The 23,353-nt window shown below is 47.4% G+C and overlaps 6 protein-coding genes across 6 annotated transcripts, besides 7 other annotated features; all 6 read right to left on the bottom strand.

Annotated features, from left to right (window-relative positions):
* Positions 1-23,353: part of a sequence feature (sequence corresponds to BAC RPCI93-10C21) that runs on past both edges of the window.
* Tb927.7.5640 (hypothetical protein, conserved) lies at positions 967-1,782 on the bottom strand (the record flags this gene model as incomplete). The annotated part of the gene is made up of 1 exon (XM_841094.1): positions 967-1,782. One exon carries the CDS (start codon positions 1,780-1,782, stop codon positions 967-969), a length of 816 nt encoding a protein of 271 aa, XP_846187.1.
* Positions 2,108-2,163: a sequence feature (T-rich).
* Positions 2,461-4,461, bottom strand: Tb927.7.5630 (hypothetical protein, conserved; the record flags this gene model as incomplete). Its single annotated transcript, XM_841093.1, has 1 exon — positions 2,461-4,461. One exon carries the CDS (start codon positions 4,459-4,461, stop codon positions 2,461-2,463), a length of 2,001 nt encoding a protein of 666 aa, XP_846186.1.
* On the bottom strand, positions 4,893-6,182 carry Tb927.7.5620 (hypothetical protein, conserved; the record flags this gene model as incomplete). Its single annotated transcript, XM_841092.1, has 1 exon — positions 4,893-6,182. The coding sequence occupies one exon, from the start codon at positions 6,180-6,182 to the stop codon at positions 4,893-4,895; it is 1,290 nt and encodes a 429-aa protein (XP_846185.1).
* Positions 7,369-7,402: a sequence feature (AT_rich).
* Tb927.7.5610 (hypothetical protein, conserved) lies at positions 7,444-10,716 on the bottom strand (the record flags this gene model as incomplete). The annotated part of the gene is made up of 1 exon (XM_841091.1): positions 7,444-10,716. One exon carries the CDS (start codon positions 10,714-10,716, stop codon positions 7,444-7,446), a length of 3,273 nt encoding a protein of 1,090 aa, XP_846184.1.
* Positions 11,123-11,160: a sequence feature (AT_rich).
* Positions 11,524-11,561: a sequence feature (AT_rich).
* Positions 13,083-13,103: a microsatellite.
* Positions 13,454-13,481: a microsatellite.
* Positions 13,539-16,619, bottom strand: Tb927.7.5600 (hypothetical protein, conserved; the record flags this gene model as incomplete). Its single annotated transcript, XM_841090.1, has 1 exon — positions 13,539-16,619. The coding sequence occupies one exon, from the start codon at positions 16,617-16,619 to the stop codon at positions 13,539-13,541; it is 3,081 nt and encodes a 1,026-aa protein (XP_846183.1).
* Tb927.7.5590 (hypothetical protein, conserved) lies at positions 17,929-22,866 on the bottom strand (the record flags this gene model as incomplete). The annotated part of the gene is made up of 1 exon (XM_841089.1): positions 17,929-22,866. One exon carries the CDS (start codon positions 22,864-22,866, stop codon positions 17,929-17,931), a length of 4,938 nt encoding a protein of 1,645 aa, XP_846182.1.

Genomic DNA, 23,353 nt, shown 5'->3' with positions numbered 1-23,353 from the left:
ATGATTCCAGTGCACCTTTTTCAAATTTTCGATGTGTTTATCCTTTAATCCACCTGAAGCTGCTCACGAATAAATAAAAAAAAACGCGTTTCCACACTGATGAAGTGACAACTCCACTCCCTCCTGACTACGTCTTATCTCAGTATCTTTCTCTTTCTCTTCTCTTTTGTATCTATGGATAACTAATACTTAACCGTTAGTTTGGTAGTGTATGTTGCTTTGTCTAACTTTGTCCCAAGTATGCTGCTGTATTTGTACTTTCTTTTCTTTTTATTTCTCTCTCTATGGAATTGTGTGCGCACGAGCCAGATTCCTCGGCACGAAAACAACCTTACACACAACTATGTTACACACAAAAACAACCCAAATGAAGGGTCGTAACGGTCACTTGCGCCCCCAAATTGGGTATTATTTGCGTTGGTACGAATGAATGCCTGGAAGATTCACACCCAGCCAACCGTTTAGTGAAAAAACAACACTAGAAACAAAATATGAAGAATCACTTCGAATACCGATGATGACAAACACTATTTAACGCTCTGGCGCTTCCCCTTTTTATGATTTCTGACCTTTGTCTTTACTAAACCAAAACAATGGTTACATAAGCGACGGTTGAAAGCAAAAAAAAAATAATGAATAAGTTGGTAAAGACGAAAGGGTAGAATCAGCAATTTATTTTGCAACGTAGTGATTGACAGCTAGAGATGACACATATGTAGTTAGCGTGTAAATGCAAGTATCGGAGATTTAGACGACGGTTTATAGCTATTCGCAGTAGTTAATGCAAGTGCCTCAGCTACGAAAGAGAGAATGCATGTATGCAGCTGTGCATGCACCGACATTCACAAGCATATAACTTCACGTGGCCACCTTTTCACGCAACATCTTTTGTTGTTCCCCCGTCTCCTCACGTGGAGACGGCTAAAGCCCCACTTGATGTAAATTCCACCAGTAGTAGCTTTGCCCTCACTCGATGAAAGGCGTATCGGTGCATTTTGGCGGTCGTGGGTACGGCTTGACAATACGGACGATATTCCCATCACCACTGTCGCTGTCATCATCAACGCTTCCATCCCCATCTTCGGCCTTCCCCTTTGATACCTGCCGCGGCTCGTGCTTTGGTGTGCGTACCATTAGCCGTTGCAACACTGCAGACCGTAATGTTGACGCAATCTCTTCCGTTTTCTCGTCTTGCGCGGGCCGCCGCTTCCGCTTAGCGCGAGAGCTCTCGCTATCAGCCGATTTACTTTCAGCATTGTCAACATCGTCACCATCATCAGCAGTCACGGTATTATCCTTGACCCGCCCTTGTTTGCGCGAGAAGCTAGCAGAACCGAGAATCTCTTCGGAATATTTTCCGTCCTTTGCTCGAAGAAACTCTGTTTTGAGGGCATGGCGCTTGGCGTACATTCCGACGTGGCGACCCCCACTCGGTTTCGCTGCCTTTCCGCATCCACCAGCATCACTCCTTTCTTCATTCTTCGCTTGGCTTGAGGATCCCCCTCCTTCCGCATCGCTATCATCATTTACAGAAACGGCGGCTTTGATCTTTTCTAAAACATCTGCGAAGGCCACCGACTGCGTACTCCACGTCTCATGCACAGTTCCCGCGTAGCCGATTCCCATCGTGCCGTCTTTTTGCCGCACCTTCACATGTGTGGTGACGCCGTCCTTTTCTTTGCCAAGTCCAGAGCCTTCCGTCCAACCACCCCGAAGGAGAAGTGAGCGGCCCACGTTATTTTCGGATTTCAACCAGCGCGTGCCGTTTGGGTCTTCGCTCATCCTGCAAATTGGCTGGTGAGAGGAGGCGTATCAAAAAAAGTTGAGCGTACTTTAATATATTACACGGTAACTTGTTGGTAGTGAATCCTTTCACTGGTGCTCGCGGTGAAGACACGGGACAAGTTCAAGGAAACAAAGGATCACACACCAACTTTTCTTTTGAGCACTTCCTTTACCTTTCGTTTATTATTTTTCAGGTGTCAGTGCGCTTTTGCCTCCAAATTCCGCACCTTTTAAAATTCTTTTACCCTGTGGGACCTCTCGATCCTCACTGTATTGAAATTGAGGGCACGCGTAGAATTTGCGAGACTTCAACGCAAAATGTAAAAAAAAAAAGGATAGAGAAAAAATTGAAAAAAAAACAAAATAAGCAGAGAACAACCTGTAGCATTATGCACAACAGGAAGAGAAGACACAGCAACCATTAACTAAGAATACGATACTGCCGCACCCACTCCATGGAGGACAGTGCACAACTATAAACCTTTGTAGCACCCGCGCCACGCAACCAATGGCCTCCACAACTTGGTTTTCAACAACCTTGCGCCACGATGACGGTAATCAACGAAATATGAATACCGATACAATCTCTTCCCCATCCCGCTATCCGCACAGTCTCGTTTAGTCTGACTTGAGGCACCGAATAACTTCCCTTAGAATCCACCCGTTTTCCATCTGTTACTCAGCCTTTGCACTAGGGAGTTCTCGGAGGGGGCCTCGCCGACGATTCGAGGGATCGTCTTCATCAATTAACTCCACGGGCAAAATATTAGCAGGACACTCGGCGCCACCCATGGTTCCATTCCCCAAAAGCGTGTCAGCAAACAGATGCGTCGGTTCGGGGTCCACTACTTTCAACTCGCGTAGCATTTCCCTGATGGTGGTCGGGGCTCTAAGCAGAAAGCCCGGAATCATTTCCTTAAGCAACTGATAAAGTGTACGTGCCCTGTAAAAGTCACCAGCAACGCGGCAAGCCCTAAAAAGGCATGTAAGTGCATCATAGTCAATGGTGCATCCACTGTATAGCACACAGAGATCAATAATATTAAAGACACGGCAGTCACCACGACGACTCAACACATCTAAAAGCGGGTATGCAACCTCCTGAGTGATGACAAGTCCGTGATACTTGTGGGTCACGAGTATGGTGTAAGCCTGATTTAGTCGCTCTTGAATGCGAGAACGTACAAAAGCCTCCACAACAATACGGTGTGCCTCCTGAAACTGCTCACGCAAAAGCTGTCTATCTTCTTCCATGTGCTTAATTTGCAGCTTTTTCTTTCTAGTCACTTTGCCATCACTTGCAGCATCCCCTTCCCCTCCTTCATGCGTATTCATAGATGAAACATCGTTTTCGGCATCCCGTGGCCGCAATTCCACAAGTGCCCTTAGTGATTGCAAAAGATCATCGTAAATAGCACTGCAACTTGCCTCGTCATCAGCAAACATATCCAACAAATTAGTTTTTGCCACCAACACTTCATACTCAAGTGAAAGACTCGCGGGGCAGCTGTCCACGACATCAATAGCACTTCGGAGAAACACGTCCGGAGAATCTGCGTGCAGCCGCATCCCCCTTAGTAAAGCCAAAGAAACCTGTAGCCGCAAGTCACCCTCTTCATTTTCTTGCAGTCCTAGAATATTGTTGCTATTTGCATTTCGCTGCAGCGTAACATCCACGGCACCATTCACGTATTTAAGGTGCTCTAAGCAGGGGAACGTGGTGTCTGCTGTGCGGTAGTGCCTCCATATGCCTCGGGCCGCAAGACACACAAGGGGTAGGGGTACCATTTCCTCGGGAGTTGCCTCACAATGCTCATGCACAAAGAAGAGTACAATGCGGGCACCGAGGCCGTTATTGGCTAGAACAGATGTGAGCTCCTCCGCAAAGGACGCAACAGATCCCATAGATTCATCGTTTTGTTTATACTGTCCCTTTTCGCGAACACCTAGCAAACGCATAAATCGCAAAAGGGACAAAACCAATGGACTCGTTTCCCTTACGTCCACCGTTTCTGCAATAACATGCAAGGCGCTAAGTACCGCTTTCGACATCTCTTCCAGGGACGCGCTAGACATCATGGCATTGCCACTCGCTTCGCAACAAACACAAAATGCATCCAACAGCTGACCGATGGCCCCGCCGTCACTACAAGGAACCCGTGCGCTAAGAGGCACTACTCCACCCGTTAGCAATAGCGTCTCTCGGGTGAGGCGCAACAGTGGGCGATCATCCAAGTCACAATTAGAATTGTTGCGGCCCTCAGCAGCACATAAAGCATTGGCCATGGCCCCCCCAAGCTCCTCGGCACACTCAGGGGTTCCTGGGTATGAAAGAACTGAATTGGCCTCAACATCACTGTAGGGAGCTAAGTCGCGAATGAGAGCTGACCATGTTTCGGTAGCAGCCTCACCACTGGGAGGCTGCAGCCCACTCCGAAGTAATCGAAAGACAAGTGCCAGCAGCGTGTCCGTCTCCTTTAAAGCACGAGCAGACGGAGCGACGGCCATCACTTGTTCCCACAGATTGTCCGCGACAGGCGTGGAACTGGTGTCCAAGGAACAGGGATTAGCGGGCTTAACCTTCAGATGTTGTTCCGCCCGCTGAACTAATTGAGTTATCTGACTTGTGAGCGTTGTGCTGGATAAAATACATCGCACAGCTGCAGATGCCCGCATAGTGTAACACGATTCTCACAAAAGGATCCGACCGTCTTATTGGGGTACTGTTAGGGAGAACACACTACCACCTTATCGGGCTCCCTTTCCCCTCTTTCCCCTTTAGAAAGATCGATAATACAGGTGTATGAAAATAAAAGAGGGGTGTAGAAGAAAAGATTTGTACCTGCACCATTAACAAGAGTTAGGCTTCAGGAGAGGCACCGACACTCACTTCCAATGAAGAGAACAGCAAAACACGCAGACCCCAAAAAAGAAAGATTAATGCGATATGATGTACAAGCATACTAAAGACATCGTCTCTCCTTCCATAAACAAATATATGTAAGTGGGTCGGTGCGAGCTTGTGTTTCAGTAGTGTTTCACATCTTTTAATACAGTTTCCCTTAACCGCTTACGGCAACCGCTAACAGACTGGTGACAAATCAAATTTACTCCCTTCGAATACATTTTGGGCAGAAGCACTCAAAGTAACGTTGTTTGCAAAGTGCCCGCCTGTCCTCGTAAGAGACACATGTTGTTAAGTCTGCGTTGTAGTTAATCAACAACTGCTCTCCCTCCCGTATATCCCGCAATACCACCAACCGGCGGTTCATTGCATTAGTACCAACGAATCCACAGTTTGGTTCGCAACTATGGTTAAGAAATGAGTAACCGTGGTAGAGAGCCATGCCACCGGAAAGAAGGAACTCATTGGTCTGCACAAGCGCAAAAAGTGAGAGTATTTCCTCCATGTAAAGGTGCTGTTGGTGTAGTGACTGGGCAAGTGTCACAGCGAGCGCACCGACCTCGCTCAATGCTGTTGCTGCATCGTAGGTTGCACGGCCGCGTAGGGACCGAAGACGTGGTAGAGAGAGCGGATGTTGCTGTTGCACCGTCGCCATAGCACAAATCTTCGCCACTGCCAAGCAACACAAGGCAGCTCGCGACTCCTCTGGCACATCAGTTGAGAAAAGCTCTTGCATGCTTGATTCCCAACTCGCGTACATTTTGTTCGTGGCATGGCAGCAACAGCTGTGGTATTCACGCCATGCAGCATCGCGGCAAGAAATGCTACAATAACTTTCCTGACCGCAGTGTGGACACACAACACCCGCTGCTGACGACGTGCTACTGGCACTGGTGATAGACGATAGACAGTGCGCGCATGTCGTGCTGTTCATTCGCTGCACAACAAAAGGTTGGTCGGCCAACACAGCAGTACCTGAAGGCACTCGAGTAAGAGCATATATACCACGACCGTAGATGCTTTGCTTTGGAAACTGCAAACCCACGAGCGGCTTTGCACTCACTCGCTGCGCCATGACTTCTACCGCAGTCTGTGTTTCTGGCAAAGGCTCCTGTTCACTGACGATAATGTGCTCCTCCAGTTCCACATCGTCAGCAGGTGGTGGCTCCTGCAACCATTCTTTGAGCGTCTCCCGCTTCCGCTCATCCTCTACTAGGGAAAGGGCGTTGTTGACGTTCATGCAAGTGCATAGCCTTTCATGAGACTGACGGCACTTTGCCTCAAGTTGCTTCTGGCGTGTGCGGCGGGCTGTAACTTCACCGAGCAACAACATTGTCGCATCGCGCGGGTGACGATTGAGTAACCGGATGACGTAATCTGCCGCAATAGCATGGTTCCCACATGAGGCAAAATGCCATGCGCGTTGCCGCAAGTATGTGTTAAGTTCTCTGGACGATTGCTGTGCAACCCAGGCCGAGCGAAGCCTCACCATGCAAGGGCTAACCGACCCTTCGCCTGAATGGACGCAGAGAGATGTAAAATGTACTCGACAAAGCAATGTTGAATATGAAACAACATAAACAGCAGCAAACGAGGAGAAATAAATCGCGCAGTGGCAAAAAAAGAAAAAGGAAAGGTGCTTCGAGGCCAAAGAAGGTTGTGAAACGACACCATAAGATGACCACCGCTCTCACATATTGGCTTGTCCAAAGCAGTCGGTACAGATATCAAAGCTAACGCCCATAACCAATACATACACAAACACACACACACATGCAGAAAAGGGTTAGCAGTAATAACTGCGGCACCAAGCAAAATATTAGATACGCGCAACCACCACTATTTAGCACGTATGCAAACGTGTTTGTGTATTGTGAAACGACAAGGAAAAGAGTCATAGGACAACAGGCAATCGGGAAACCAATGTGCCATATGCGGAGACTCACTTCACATGACCGCTAAAAGAATCATGACTACAACGTGCCAAAAGCTGATCAGCATCAAAAAGAGAGAGACACAAGCGGGAAGCACGGGTGAAATGCGGTGCACCCCTAATAAAGCTGCTGCGCCCTCGTTTGCCTTCCCATATGAGTGACCCGAGTATTGGAGGAACATATTTGCCACTCGCTCAGAATGTAGCCACATCACCAAACCGGTAAAGGCTGACACGAGTGCATTTAGAACAAAAAGCTCGGCCCAGGCATATTCCAACTTCCAGCGTAATATACACATGGAAAGCAACGGCAAAAGAAATGGTATAATAACATAAACAATAAGCGGATTGAGCCGCAGCACCGCTCGATCCACAGCAAGGCCGCGATTATGTAGAAACATAGAGCAACCCTCCTGGAGTGCACAGAAGTGGCTATACCGCGACCTAACCTACCGCGAGGCACGTGATAAATGACCCCAGTAAACTTCAGGCTCCCAATAAAAAGTACAGAAAAAAAAAAAGGAAATCACATGTCAGCTACGACAACCGTGAGATGAGCAACACCCAACAGTACCGCTGAGGTTCCAACTGTCATAGGGAGCCGAATGAAGAAGCGTTGGAAGCGACAAAGGTAAGAAATGGACACACGTGGCACAAGAAGCTCATCTAAATATTTATGTACGTTTTTTGTTCACACAACCAAAGAAATGGACAATGCACACATGATACGACCACTGGGGATATGAAAAAATATATATATATATATATTTTAAAAAAATGACAAAATGCACCGGGAATGTTCCCCTACTAGCACTCCATTTTACCGTGTAGAAACCCTATTGTTCACCGGCAACACTGGTTTCCTGGCAGCATAACAAGCTTTCCATAGCGCAAACAGTAAATCTACGTTTTCGATTATTTCCTCCCGCGTTGCCGCTAAACCTTCCATGTCAGAGTTACTCACCATATCATATGCGAGAACCATCGCTTTTATACCCTGTACAACACCTGAACACGGGAGAGCTCCCACACCATCAAACGATTCGGGTGCCACCGCCCAACGTTCAGCACCGCGCCGTGTGGAGGCACCCACACGTTTTTTGCTGAGTGACACGATGAGGCGTTTCACCTCATGAAAGCCTTCAAGGAAGATGACCGCCGCCGTTGTACCACAACGCAGGCGCTCTCGAACTTGACGGAAAAGCCCCATGTCTGTGTAAAGATTCAATACAATACCCTTCAATCGGCTCATAATAAACTCCATCGCCTCTGAAGTAGGCATCTTCTGCAGTACAATTGGTGAGAATAGCGCCTGTGGCGCATATGAGCGTGCTGGAGTGCCAAAGGTACTCACAGGAGTTCCCTCTTCATCATCAGCACCGTTTTTATTTACTACGTGATCAACTGACTGAAGAGCATCTCGCTCGTTTATAAGTTCCTGGGCGCGCGCAAGCTCCTCCTGCAGCTGCCGAGTTTCGTTGTCGTGTTGCCTCCGAAGCTGGTCCAGACGCTTTTGTAACTGTAACTTGTCAAAAATGTCTGCGTTAGTTTCCTCAGCATGGCGCAGCCGCCTCTCCACTAACTGCACTTCTCGGCTCATGGCATTAAGATGTTGCTGCTGCACGAACAACTGCCATTGTATGAACCCTTTGAATAAGATGTGCCTATTGCGTTGCGACTCCTTGGACCTGGCAAGCTTCGTTAGTCGAGACAAAGTACGACGTCTCTTCGTCATATTACGCCACATGTTAAACACACTGCGGCGGTGGCGTTCGATTACTACCTTTTCGTACGATTCAGCTATCTTTGCAGCGTTACCCCTTGAAGGAGCACAAGCAATGGGAGAATTCTTATTTCCGTGACACGAATGGTGTAGCCTCCATTCATCATAGGCCCGCCGTTGTAAAGACTTCCGTGCCCTTGCAGCTAATATGTTGATCTTGTCCTCTCCCACAGTTTTGCGCGACTTACAGCGAAGGTACCGCCATTTGGTAAAGAATTTCTCCAACAGGGTTCCTTTGGACACTTTTTCCAACGCAACCGCTATTTGCCACCGATGTCGCGCCATTCTGCGTTCGGTTGCGGACCTTCTCCATGTGGAAAACAACCGTGACAACCACATGCGGCGTGATACCTTCTGGAATGTTGTGGAGAGAAGCTTCTGCCGCAGCCGCCGTTGTTCTTTTTCATACAGGGAACACCACATCGTAAAATAACGACGAAGAATACGGAATCGATGACGGTCCTCCAGATCGAAGCAAATTTCCTTATGTTGACGCCCCTGATTGGTATTCTTAGTGGAGAACTTTCTCCATCTGGCGTAGTAGCTATACAGGAGTTGACGTTCATAGATGCTGAGTAGCAACAAACTGTACTTTTGTTTACGCTTCATCTCTTTCTGCTTCAGTAGCAGAGCCTTTTTCTCCCACAGAGCTGCCTCTGCTGCGTCTTGAGAAATTATGGCATTCAGCGACTGAATGGACTGCTGCAAAGATTCCTCCACTTCATTACGGTGACCGCACCAGACCTTACTGATGCCATTGCTTCCCAGTGCAAGTACACGCATTGTCTCCACCGTTCCCATACACTGAAGTGCAACCGCCTCAACTCGCCTAGGTACCCCTTCTGCGTCAACAACTCCTTCCCTCAACACTTGTTCAACACCGAAGTCATCGTCAGGATTGGCGCTCCAGCGCTCAACCAATCCATCTACATACGCCACCCACAAACTACGAGAAGCATCATGAGGAACCATATCCCGAACCGCCATTTGTACGGAAATCGATCGAAGTAGCCTGCAACAACTCTGAAACGTTGTGCCAGCGCTAGGAGTGTCAGCGCGCAGGCTCCACACATTCACGCAACCCTCCTCCGCTGAGGTAAAGAGCAAACCTTCCATCACAACAAGTGCATTCACGCAACTGGTGTGTTTTCGTAGTGTGGCAGCCTGCATGCCTGTGGAACAGTCGATCACTATAATATTTCCCGTTGTCATCCCGCAGAGAACATACTTGTCACCAAATGAGGTGGTGCACGTTAGCATCTGATGCGCTTCGGGTACTCCAACAATACGGGTAATGGCTTCAAAATTCTTTTCCTCCTTATCCCACCGCACAAGGGTCATGTCGGTGGACGCACTGACAGTGATACCATCGGACATCCCGCAGAACGACACAACCGGTGCTGAGTGGAAGCATCCAGTTGTCACGGCATTAACGCAGAGGTGGTCGTACACAACGACGGTTCCATCATCGTACCCTGCCCACACATGATGCTCAAACGCTTTAAGAGTTCCAATGAGAGAAAAACACCCTTGCGTCGGCCCAGCCGCAGACTTCATAGGGGGCCGCGGAGGCACTCGCCCCAAAAAATCGCCTGAAACACTACTAAAAATATCGACAGCACCAGTTTCCTCATTAGCAGCCCATACCGCAGCACTTGATTTCACCACCACAGCACATGAATAGTGCCCTGATAAGGTGAAGGGAATGCTATTTCGGCCAACGTCGCTCTTTACCTGCTCCTTTGTTTCGGCTATTGGCATCACCGCAGTTGGGTGCCTCTTTCTAGTGGGTGTCTGTGCACTCGACGCCGCCGTTGACGCACCTCCAGCCCCCGAAATAGAAGTCATGGCAATTGAAGCACGACTCGGCATTGGGCCAATGGTGCTTCGTCGTGCACTAACAGATGACGGATTCCTGAAGGAGGAACGGCGCCCTGATACGGGTACTGGTACGGATGCCCTTCTTTGAATGCACGGGACGGAGTGTGTTGATTCTGCTGGTGAAAGTGTCTTTGGAGACTGCAACGTGGAAGCCTTCTGAGAAGCACGTGTTCCGCGATAAGGGGTGACCACTGTTCGGTTGCGAGACGTGGTTGCTGAGACGGGTGTTGTTGTGCGAAGTGATCCAGAAGTGCCCGCAGCACGAGCAGGTGCGATAGCTGCTGCTGCGCTTGGGCGTCTCACCACACGGCTTCTTTTCTCCTCCGTTGCCGCCTTCGGTGTTAACGAGACACGGCTGCCGCGTTCCGATACCGGAACTGGACCTCTTACATCTCGGTAGTACGACCGACTAGATATTCCTGACTTCATACGGTGCGATGTGTGCGTAAAGTATCAGAATTGGTGTTTTTGGGGAGCACCAGACACGTCAAATCTAGAAAAAAAAAAGAAGATACGCACACTCGCGCACACACACACAAAAAAAGAAAAGAAGAAAGGAGAAAACCTCTCCGGGCCTCCACAACAAGTCAGTCCGATATGTCAGCCCCGTTTCCAAACCTCTCTTTTTAGTCTTCTTCCGACAACGGGACCCCTCTTAATTAATCCGACTCCGCGTTTGGAGTTCCTATGAAAGCTACGCTGCGACGTGCCAGACGATGATTATTTTTGGTTTTGTTTCCTTTTGTATTTCTTATATTTGTTTCTTTCCGTGCGACGTAGTGCCCTCTTTGTGATGCAGTGGTAAAACAGTCACTTTGACCTGCTCTTAACTCCCTTTTATTTTTTCAAAAAATATATATATATATATATTAACCAAACTGTGAGTCTACTACTCCCTATTACTTTGTCCCTTCTCCGTACCCCACACGTAGGCCGGTTTCGGAAAAACTTCTTTCGTTGACTTGGTGTATAAAATTGGTTTGGAAGAGGAGAGAAGTTTTGAAAGAAAGAAAGAGGAAGGGTAAGAGGAAGAGGAGAACAAAAACTTGCATTAACGAAAAGTAAAAAAAAAAAGATAAATAAGAGAGAAAAGCGTGCGCCTCACGGGCAGCAGTAACCTGCACAATACTCTTTCGGTGAAAAGAGAAGGGGAACGAACAGTGAAAAAAGGAACAGCCAAAAATAATAGAGGCAGGAACGAAGAAGGAAAAGTATGGAAGCACGTGAGGAAGCAAGATAATTAAAAAATATATTTAAAAAAAATGAAAAAAAAACGTGCTGACAGAAAAAAAAAGGGAAGAAACGCTTTCTCCCCCTTATTTCATCCGCTCAGAATATTCTACCGTTACGCTACCATAACCAAACGGGATTGCAACATCCAGTGAACTTGCAGCCACATTTCATATCAGCGCGATTCACACGAATGAATTTTACTTTGTCTTTGACTGTTTTCCTTTCTTTTTTATCCTATATATTTTCTCGCTTTGTTTTTATTATTACTTAAATTAAATTGCACAACTCACGACCGGGTGCCGAAAGTTACATTGGCGACAACTCACAAAAAAAAACATGCAACAAAATCAATAAATTAAAACGAAAGGGTGGGGGTGGGTGGGGGTAAGACAAGTGGTAAATGCACCTCTGATGAGGGAGGAGGGGCGGGGGGGGGGGGGAAAGTGCCAGGTGCAGAACAATATAGAAAATAAATAGAAACACACATGCGTCTTTCACTTCTGCGTTAAGCGGCAGGACAACCGCAGGTCCAAAGGCCCAAACTCCATGAAAAACACAAACACACGTAAGGGTCGAAGAAAATGAAAACAAGGAAAAAAAAAGAGGAAGGTAAGGGGGAAAAAAAACATGAAAAATGACGAACAAATAATTGATGCTGCGTCGAGAAACGCCACATTCACAATCTGCACATACAAAAAAAAACCACATGAGCCTGTTCAAAATAATGAAGCACAAGCGGTGTGGAGGCTAAAGAACTCCACCAACTTCGATAGAAGTTGAGGTTCTGTGGTTACAAACACTCTGTTGCTCTTTCTATTCCAAACATTTATATATGTGCACGCGAATGTTTAACGCTCTCTACAAAAAAGAAAAAAAACTAGACAGCGGGTAATGACTTTTATCTCTTTTTCCCCTTTTTATATTACCCTTCGCATTCCCCCCTCCCTCCTTTAAAGAAACCTTCTCAGATGCGAGCATTTACCTTTCATTTATTTTCCATCTTCCACAGAAAATTGGACCGCTTGCACGAAATGTTACGACCACGCCCCACACCCACCCCTGAATGGAATCAAACAGCAGAAATAAAAATACAACATCGATAACACACGCGAGCATCAATGCACACAAATATAGTTTATGCAATTTGTTAAACACACATAATATATATTCAGAATTTCTATGTATATATATTTTTATATAAGTGTGGACTTGCGGAAAAGGAGGAAAAAAAAAGGATGCGTTTCATGGCGAGTAACACGACGCCAACACCAACAATAAAAAAATTGGAAACCTTTAGGTGAACACGAAGTGGAGGAGAGACAAAACAGATGGTTCGTTAACATCTACAGAAAAAAAAAACGAAGAAAGAGGTGGAGTGAGGTAAAAATAAAACCACCTCACAAAGACACAAAAGTGAACAGAGGGAAGGAATGGGTAATGAAATCGCGAGGAAAAAAACGGAAAAAATAATTTAATTAGTTGACAAGAACAATTTACATATGCCAATCCTAAAGGTTGTAAACTTTTTTTTGTACAAGGGGAGAAAACCCACAACAAAGTGTCAATCCAATCCAATCCAATCCCTTCCTTTCCTCTCCTCTTCAATACAAAGACACATATATACAAACTTGTAAACGCGCAACTTCTTTCTCTTGCTATCTTTCTTGTCTTATTACCATTCTTCCGTGATTCTGATACTATTTTTCAAATTATTTTTTCGACACCTATTCGGGTCAGTACTCGTTTTCCTTTCCTTTTTTAACATTCACATGTTACTCCAGTGTCTTCCTCTCCGTATTTTACAATCCTTCTTCTGCATCTGACTGCAAAGCAGACGCTTTGAAGGGCACAAAGTTAGCGAAGAGGAGTTGAAAGAGCATCGGTACAATGAAGGAGCACCTTCTCCTCCTCACAAATAGACACATACACAAACATATATATATATATATATATATATATATCCAAAAAGAAGTGAACATCAACGCCAGAGGTCACGTAGAACAGGTTGCGCTCATAAGCTAATAAATACCCTTCTGACTATCTGCACAACAGAAACTGACTTCCCGGTAAGGCTTGTCACTGCGTTTCGACTTCGTTCGCCTATGTGAAACAGCAGCCGACGTCTGAATGTGGTCACGCGAAGTTGGGTCCACGTGCGTGTTGTCGCCTGCCTTGTACTTCGCGGCGTATGAGACAAATGCAATGTTAACGTCCTCCACATAGTGTTCACCATAGAGTGTATTCCATGACCGCATCGTTTCATCCACCGCATCCGTAGTTTCCTCCCACATAACATCCACATTGTCAATTCCGAGAAGGTGAAGTACCTCCTTGTATTTTACGTGATCAGTACGGTGGCAGTGCAGAAGCAGAGTGATACCGATTGTTGGAACGGGGTCTGTCGTCGATAGTTGCCTTTGGCGGCGGTGTCCATGAAATTCGGTATCACTCCGTCGCGAAAGCACTGAAGGACGCTTCGAGGGAGGTTGTGACTTGAACATCTCCTTCTTATTTGGAGGGCCATTGTGGCCATGGTATGTGTTTCCGGTGTCCGTACCGTTTTGATGCCCATGAACCGAGGAGGGTTTGCTGCTATCAGCTTGCCTACTCCGGCGCAAAGCTGCCTGAAGGGGTGCTATTGACTTTTGGGGACGCGGCAGGTACGAGTCTGAAGAAAATATTGACAGATTTTTCAGTTCAGTAGCCGCTTGATCCCCATCGTCTGTGTCAATTTTTGGATCCTTCAGGCGATTAATTTGCGCGTAGAGGGCAAGGTACTTTACATAACGGGTCCAGTCCATAAACTGTACCTTTAGTTTTTCCTCGTGCTCAATGAAATGGTTATTCATACTAAAAAACCTCTGTAATGAAACGGCAAAACGGTCCATGCTCTGATTCTGAAAGTGTGCCGTGATGAATGGGTCCAAAACGGCACTAAGGTCAGCTACTGAATTAACATTGTGTAGGCCGTCAAGATTCCCCACCACGGAGGAGGCCAGGGGTTTCCCATTTATAAATCCGGATACACCAAAGGTAGCTAAAATGTCCCGAACTTCATCCTCTATGGAAGAAACCGTATCACCATCCTGCAACGCGTTTCTTGAGGAGGGATTCTGCTTGGCTCGCAGCTCCCAGAAGTCGTAGTGTAACCAATGAAGATCCTTCTGTACGGTTCGAATCATTCTATCCCAAACGTGTTTGCTGGCTGCCAACGTCTCCTTCACCCCTTGCGGATCCTCGTGTTTCTGAAGGAAGAGCATGCGGTAGTTGCAATTTAACACCTGGCGGCACACTGCTTCACAGTCTCTTCGGTACGCTACGGGATCTTGGGTCATTTGAGCGTAATGAATCGCCATAACATCTACAGGGGGCACAATAACAGCCTTGAAGTTTGCAGCCTGCATCGCAAGAAAAAATATATAGCGGCTTATTACAATTTGGAGCACGTCCCGCCGCAATTTACCGTCTGAGGGATGATTGCCCACCGAAAAAAAAGGTGCCACGTTCTCACCCGGATCCGCCACCTGAGGCTTCTTCGCGCTACATTCTTCATCTTTCCCACCACCGTTACCAACACACCTTCCGCTTTTGTCATTATTCCCCGTGGGCCCCTCCTCAGCCTCACCACTTGAGAAGAAAAACCACCCAAGCGGATGGAGTGTGCACACTGCCCCCAGATGACTCGGTACAAGTTCGTCATCTATTGCAATATCTACCTTGAAATAGCCATCCATGAGTAAGTTAACCATCGTCTGAACAGTATCACCCACAAACAAACCCTTTCGTAGCGTGATACAATTAATGCGTTGCAGATTAAGACCACAAATCTCCAGTGGCACTCGTGTGCGGTAAGGGCTAATGTTGCGTCCTCCCTTCCATGATTCCCAATGAAGCGTATGCAACGAACCAAGACTTCCAATGTCAAGCCACTCGTTCTTAGCCCCACGGATATTTACCGCGAAAGGACACCCGACGATGTTAAGTTCCTGCAAGTGCTTGAATGAGATAAACGTCAAGTTGGGATCGTCGAGTTGATCGTTGTCACTCAAGTCAAGTTTTACCAAACTTGTCAAGCGGTGGAAATATTTTGGTAGCGTACGCAGCGAACACGCACGTAGTGACAGCGTCTTCAAGGGAATGGGCTGAGGAACCGCAACAATACACCCTTTGCGATTGTTCTGTCCAAAGCTCTTCGCAGCGCTACTCTGCGACCCCACACTAGTTGCATCATCATTGTGCTCATTGATTAGGTTAGAAGATATGCTTGTTTTCATGGAGCCGCGTGATGTGAACTCTCTTACGAGGCGTCCCGCTATCACATCCAATGTTTCCAAGGGGTTCCGCGAAAGGTCAAGAGTAGCCAACTTACGCAGTTTAATCACAACACGCGGCACCGCTGCAAGGTACAGATCTCTAAGATGCAACTCCGTTAGTGAGGCACACAAGAACTCGCCAAAGAAGTCAGGATTCTCAAACTCAAAGACGTTTCCCGATACATCAAGCGTCTCAAGCGACTGGAGGTTCCTAACACCATTTGGAAGTTCACCGATTATACCACAGTCTGCAATGAACAGGCGGACCAACATTGGAAGTTGCGAAAACTGGACACCTCCAAAATTGAGGCTGCCGTTGTTCGATACGTCAAGTTCCTTCAGGACGGGACATCTGAGCACACACGCCGGTATGGTGGTCAGCGAACAATTTCTCAGCACGAGTCGTGTAAGATTAGCGATGCGTGACACCGCGTCGAGAGCGTGGACGTGATGACCTAAATTGTTTGAGCTCGCATCCACTACGCAAAGTCGTGGCATATCTCCCAAAACGACAGGAAGACGCTCAAAAATGTTGCAATCGATGTAAATTTCTTCAATGTCTGGTAGCAGTGTCATTTCCTTGCCCAGTGTATAGAGTTTGTTGTCAGTCAGATGTAACTTCCGCGGTGTGTGCAGCTCGCCCGTATTTATGAGCCCAACAAAATCCAACCCGAAGTAGCTTATGCTACGCGATGTGAGATCCACATCACCATCCCTACCAACATGAACACCTTTTACACCAAATGGGTTCACATTCTTTGTAGAGCTGGAAAGGTTACACCCCATTTAACAGCGGGGACAAGAGGGGAAGTGTTCGCACAAGAAACTTTGTTTCTTATTTTTATTATTTTCTCCTACCCTATCCTATCTCTTCCTCTCCTTTAAATATAGCCCGTCAGGCCCTTGTTTCCTTTGAGTTACCTCTGTGTCACACACCTTACTTTCCGTATTATATCTTTCTACACTTGTAAAAAACTCTTTAATGAAATTTTTTTTTGATAAAAAACACGGTCAAAAGGGTTGTAGGGCAGAAAAACTGAAGGAAAGATGAATGAACACCACCAGTTTCCCCTACCTTCACCTTAAGCCGCACTTAGGGGAAATCACATGAGGAGAAAAAGAAAAAGGGAAGGACAAAAAATCAGGGAATTAAATAGTAAAATTTGAACACAGCAACCCCCTTCCCCGCAGGAGGGAGAAAGTAACGATAGGGCAACTGCGTGGAGAAGTCACAAATTTCCAGCAATCCGCGAATTAATGAAAGCAACATGCGTGCATGTAGTGTCACACAATAATAATAGCAATTATCCAAACTACGATAAAGGGGGTTTACTACAATTATTACTTATAATTTGACGGGAGTCAAGCGCCTCTATGAATGGTTGGGAAGAGAGAATGTTACACTAGGGAAGTCGACCGTCCTTCGCACCGCTACACATCTAACATAATATGAAGCTAATTCGATAACCCTGACGGGACGCTACACTGGCATTTAAGGAAACCCACAGCATTAATTTCCCCCCATCCCATCCACCACTGGTTTATGAAATGAATTAGTACATGCTGTGTGACAGGACCCCAACGATATCACATAAAGAAAATCGACAGAACCACTTGAGGTCCAACTCTAATAAATACATATGCGGCCTCCCGCAAACCTTTCCCTAGACCACAATGAACAAAGAAAGAAAAACAACAAAAGGGCGGAGAATTATATAAGGTATGTAAATGCTTTGACAACACATTGGAATACAAACATTGTCAAGTGCAACTAAACAGATATCCGCTCAAATATGACGGGAAGATAGGCTACTTAAACGTTAAAACTAATGCGATTCATGGCGACAATCTTGCTGCTGAGCTTGACCCACTCAATCAAAGTATTGATGTGATAAAGAAGTCAGCAAACGCACAATGAGCGCGCGGCCATACGACTTCAGAGCTGCGCTATTCGTCCAAGTTCCCTCATATTGCCCATAAGAGAACATATTATTGAGCACTAAATGTGGGACAGCAGGAAGGAGATAGGCTGGGAATGAAGCGAACATGCACAAGTGAAGACACCTACAGTGGCTAAAGAAAAGAAAATGAGTACTCAACCGCTTCCCGTCGGCATCACCTTCACTTCTCCTGTCAGCGTGAGTTTCCCTTGATGCCACATTGTTATGATATCTTCCAATACTTCCACGTGCATTTCCCGCATAGCACTGGTTGAGGCACGGAATACCCTATACACTTTGTACGCCCTGCCGAATCGAGCTGCAAAAAGAACCTCGCGCAGTGACATCTCAAAGTCCCGGCGGGTATTGGTGCACGTACTTTTGACCTCAATAAAGGCTAAAACATCTTCCTTGCCAGTTAACTCTCCAATATTGCGTTTCTTCGTCGGGGAAGACACGATGCGCCGCAGCAGCAAAATATCATAAGGGACGCCAAGTTCGGAGTGCTCATTCACCCAGACAACCTCGACATCGGTGGGCGTCTCATTACACAATTTTTCGTACACGAAACGCTCAGCTGCCACAGAATAGTCGTGAGTGTCGTATCGTTTCAGAGGACCTTCTGGACGGTATATTACCATCGGGCCAGGATTCCGCTTTGCACGCCTTCGATGATGCTTCCCTCCCATATGAATTGACACTCCCAACTCCGCATTGCGAATAGCACTTCCGTCGTTGTCCGCATCGAATTCTTCCGATACATCCGGATTTTCTCCAGTGTTCGATTCATCATCGCCCCTACGAATGCGTTTAACCGCAGCACGAATTACCTCATGTGCAGAGCAAAAAAACTCGCACGACCATTTGGGTAACGACCTGACTGAATATCCGTCACCATCACCCCAGAGGGACACCCTCAAGTTTGCGCTACGTGCGCCATTGGACGACTTCCCTGCAGTTAGCAACGGTTTCCCTATGAGGGAGAACCCCTCATGCCCGAGTGGAAAATGGTCCCTGAAACGTGACACGGAAGCAGCGGAAAGATGCCACTGCGGATCATCAGATGGAGCACGCGTTTCATGAGCTTCTGTGGTAACTTGTGACGATAACGTCTCGCAGGAGAATTCTTCACCGTAGAACTGAAGACTCCCGCAATTAAACCATTCTTGCAGGGCACTCAACAACCCGCGACGCACCTCCGCATCCGGCCGCGGCACAAAAATATCTGCTACAGCCTCAGCTCCAACAGAAGATGTAAACTGCTCGTCGACGCCATAGATACAATGGTGTTGTGGGATATATGTGCAGCGAACGGTGCGCACCATGCTGTATACTTTTCCTCGGTAACGCAGCACTTCTTTCAATACGGGGTCCTTCGCCAATGTGGTACCAAAGTTTTCCAAGCGGTGTCGCACTTCTTCATCAACAAGTTCATAGTAAAGCGGGTACTGCGCACGCATAAACCCTTGTACACGCGGCACACACTCACCGATCATACGGTGAAGCTCGGCGCTGCTTTCGGTATTCAAGCTGCTAAAGGTAACAATCTTTTCCGTGCAATCTTCCAGTGCAGTAAGACCCATTTTCTGCAGCACGGTTGCAACAGCATAGTGCGATAGTTCGTGTGTGAACTTCAGTGCAGGAAGCGCGGCAACAGAGTTCCCTCCCTCAGTTTCTCCATTTTCTACGGCCTGCAGGGCAACTTCGTCAAATCCGCAGTAGTAGGAACCACAGAAAAACAAACCCTCGGCCCCCGATCGCCACTTACCATTCAGGGGGAAAATATAAGCACCTTTACTGTTGGCAGGCACACGATCTAAAAGCTCCTGGAGGGCGTTTTGCGCAACACCCTGTGGTGAAGAGCGGTGTTTTCTATCCTGGCTCCCGCACCCCATACGCTTCTCCAGTACACTAACAATCTCGCGGTATTGCAGTGTGCAACAAATGGTGAGCGCGTGCAGGAACAACTCGGTCAGACTCGTGTTGATAATAGAGCCTGCAGAAACGCGATGCCTGTAAGACTGTGCTGTGGCTACCCATGAAGCAACGGTTGGAACGGGGGAAACGCCAAGAAGTTCGCGGAAGAAACCACAAAGATCATCTCCAAGGAAGCAAATGGATCGGTCGAATATCTCCAAGTCAAAGTGCTCACCTCCCGCACCCATTTTACAGTCAGATGAGGAAGGGGCTTTGGCGCACTCAGTCAGTGAAAACCAATGCACAGTGTCGCATGTAGCCAATTCCCCTATAATGAATGGCTCGTTGGATGCGATTGCACTGTGCGGCGGTGGAAGAGGAAGCAACGGCTCTTTTTTAAGGCTGCGAAGGGCGACTTCACGGCGGCTTCCGACGTCAGAAGCAATACAGTGCACCAAGTGACGGATCCCCCCGACCGAAACGTGCATGCCGATGCGCAGCGAGCGGAGAACTCTCAGTGCCACTTCTGCATTCCACGACCGCGGCATCCCAAAAAGTGCGGCTCGTAATTCATTACAGAGTGACGGTGACGTCCCTACAAGATTCCTCACGATAGGCACCCATCTGTTCAAAAACTCAAGTGCAAACTGACCTTCCCGCACTGCCCGCGCCGTAGTTTCTGCGCCATAGTAGTTCATTGCATACTGTTTCCAGAGCTCGATAAGATCTACACATGTGCGCGGGGCAAAATTCAATAACTCCGAGGCCGCACTAGCAATAAAGCACTGAATTGAAGGGAACAGCTCACGAGGCGTGCACCAACGAACAGCATCTTCTCGCAACATATTGCGATTGCTTTCCTTCCCTGGAGTAATATATGGGATCCAGCGAGTGTCATTCAAAGAGTTTAAGAGTCCCGTCACTTTCTCCAAATGTCTTTCCGTTTTCGAAAAACACAACCCCATCAACCACCAGTACAACGTTAGCATCCTCAGCGCCATGTGTAGGTCCTCCATTGTACTTGTGCATACTTGGTTGTGGTGATCCTCTACCTGGCGCTTTAACATCTCCGCCAGAAAGTCGTTTTCGAACCATTCTTCAGGAACACGTGTAATCACACCACAATCTTCCAGAGTTTTACGGGCTAACTGCTGGACCTCGTGCTCCCCCTTTTCACACGGTTCAGGGAGGTGACCGGAATGGGGGAAGCTTTTACAACCGAATAAACAAAGGGAGTCAACGATAACAATAGCGGTTTTATTTCCCCTCCTATTACCACGGTTTTTTGTGTCTCCAGCAAACGTATACGTGGTTCCCCCATTATCGAAAACGGGACTCAGTATAATATGGAGGGGATGAAAGTCAAGCAAATCCGCCCCCAAACGGTACCCTGACAGCAGAACACGGCCACTGAGGGCGGACCTTGCGGCTGCAAGTGGGAGTAGAGAATCAGTTCCCACAACTGGTACGAAAAGCAAGTCGCTCATTCCAAGCTCAACACACTGAAGCATCAGTGAAGCTGGCGACCCGTTTTCTCCACAATCGTTACCGACACCGCGGCTACTCTCACGGTCATTAGTGTTGTAAAAATAAAGAGTGTTTTTAAAAGAGCGGTAGAGGTCATACAGCTTGTTGGGGGCGCCAGTTCGCCCCAGAAGTGTAAGAAGCTTCTCCAAACTGACGTGGAACGTGCCGCTGTTTGATGCTTCGCTGTTAACACTCGATATCCCAGATGTGCTCCCGTTCAGAAAAAGGGGGACAACTTCATTAGAGGCAGATTTGAAAACAGTAAAATCATGCACCGTTGGGACGTACGAAAAATGATGCGCCGACTGCATCACAACGAGGCAACGTAAAACGGACATTGCATCCTGGAGACTCAGCGTAGGAAGAGAGACCGTTGACGCTTTAGAGGCTGTGACATCAAAAGGTGGAGGCTCAAGAGGAACCCGCATTTTGGGAAAAGATGGTGTTTCCACAATCGTTGTAGAGTCATCCGCCACCACACGACGTTGCCGCTTTCTAGCGTAAGCAAAGGCAGATGAACAGGCAAGACCAGTTCCAACATCGTTGTTGTTTGTAATTCTACTTGAATCCCCGTGAAAAGCACTTGGTACCGCGTTACTGGGAGGTGCACTACTCTCGTGTGGCGCTGACCGTTCCGGCTCTGTGCCCGCGTTTGTCACTATCACGGGGACGGCGGGTTGCGCTGAAATCGGATCAGTTTGCAGAACACCGTATAGACAAACACCACCCGCCGGTCCCTCACCCGATTTATTCCACAACGCCAACGGAACTCCCATCGACTCTGCTTCCGGCATCGGTGCCCGCACAGAAAATGGGACGAACAGTTTGTGCGATACGGAAGTTTCCTTCTCACGCAGTATCATGGAACCATGCAGGGCCTCCACGACCCGCGTGTAAAGCAGTGCACGCCCATCAGCTGCCCTTATGTTCTCTGCAACAATTTGCGAAATAAAAGCCGACGTTCTTCCAGTCTCTTGGCGCAGCAGGCGAAGCAGCCAAGAAAAGTGTTGAATATGTATCCCCAGCTGCAGAGGGGTGTAGTAGCCATTTTTGTAAAACTGTGCAAAGGCACGTACAGCATCCCCCGCGTCCCCACCGCTTGTCAACATTATTTCAGCGTCAGCATGAAACAACAAAAATTGTAAAAAATCGTCGCTGGTAATAGGGGCCACAACTCCTGTTGAGCTCCGCAGATTGAACGCGTGCTGCACAAACGGCAACGCGGTCAGTGAATCACCTAAACCAAGTTCCGCGAAAATTGAAACACCTTCAGCACTGCAAACCTCCAACTCTAATTCATGAAGAGTGACGACGGGCCGTGTGGCAACTGCAGATTGAACTAGTGCTGTAACTCTCAGTTGTAGTTCGGCAATTCTGGCAATTGATGGAATCTGCTTCAAAGCAAAGGGTAAACCATCAGGAAAAGGAGATTGCCCCGATTGATTGAAAAATCTCCCGTAAACTTTCTCAAGTATATACTCAACTGTCAGGGATTTCTGCTGCACATTCCCTTTAAAAGAGTTTTGCCCAGCGTTCCTTTTTCGCCCTGCACTATACAGTAGCTCCTTCACGTAGCTATCAATATCCTCGGTCGATAAAACATTGGGTCCTATACGGATGGGACGAATTACATCTTCATGATCAGCCATGCAGGCAGTGCTCCAATCCGGCAAATGCACTTTGTAATTTTTTTTTTCAAGAAAAGAAAAAAAGTAAAGGGAGAAAAGACACACTGTTGGTGGGAAGTATACGGCGAAGACAATAACATGCCTGAGGTGCAATACGCCGTCCTAAACACCTGCAAAACATCTTTTTACTGTCCACCGAATACAACACACACGCACACGCACAGGTCCTGCCACCACACAAACGGAACGGGCCACGGGCTCACTGCATATCATCGTTCCCCCCTCTTCCTCCACACACGCCAATTGTTAACGAGAATTTAAGTCACTTCAAGTAATCGTTACAAGGAACCCGTACGGATCCCGTCAACGACGGCCAGCAGTCCAATACATGTATGCATATAGTATGCATGTATCGGAACTGCCTTCTCACCAAACAGCACACGGGAACCGCTACAATATACGTCACCTACAGCTCGTCCTCTTAGAATAATGCCCAGCACTATGTTTA

Source organism: Trypanosoma brucei, chromosome 7 (assembly GCF_000002445.2).
Source record: "Trypanosoma brucei brucei TREU927 chromosome 7, complete sequence".
Lineage (NCBI taxonomy): Eukaryota > Euglenozoa > Kinetoplastea > Trypanosomatida > Trypanosomatidae > Trypanosoma > Trypanosoma brucei.
Note: the sequence above shows the minus strand (reverse complement) of the source record. Positions and strands in the feature narration are given on the sequence as shown.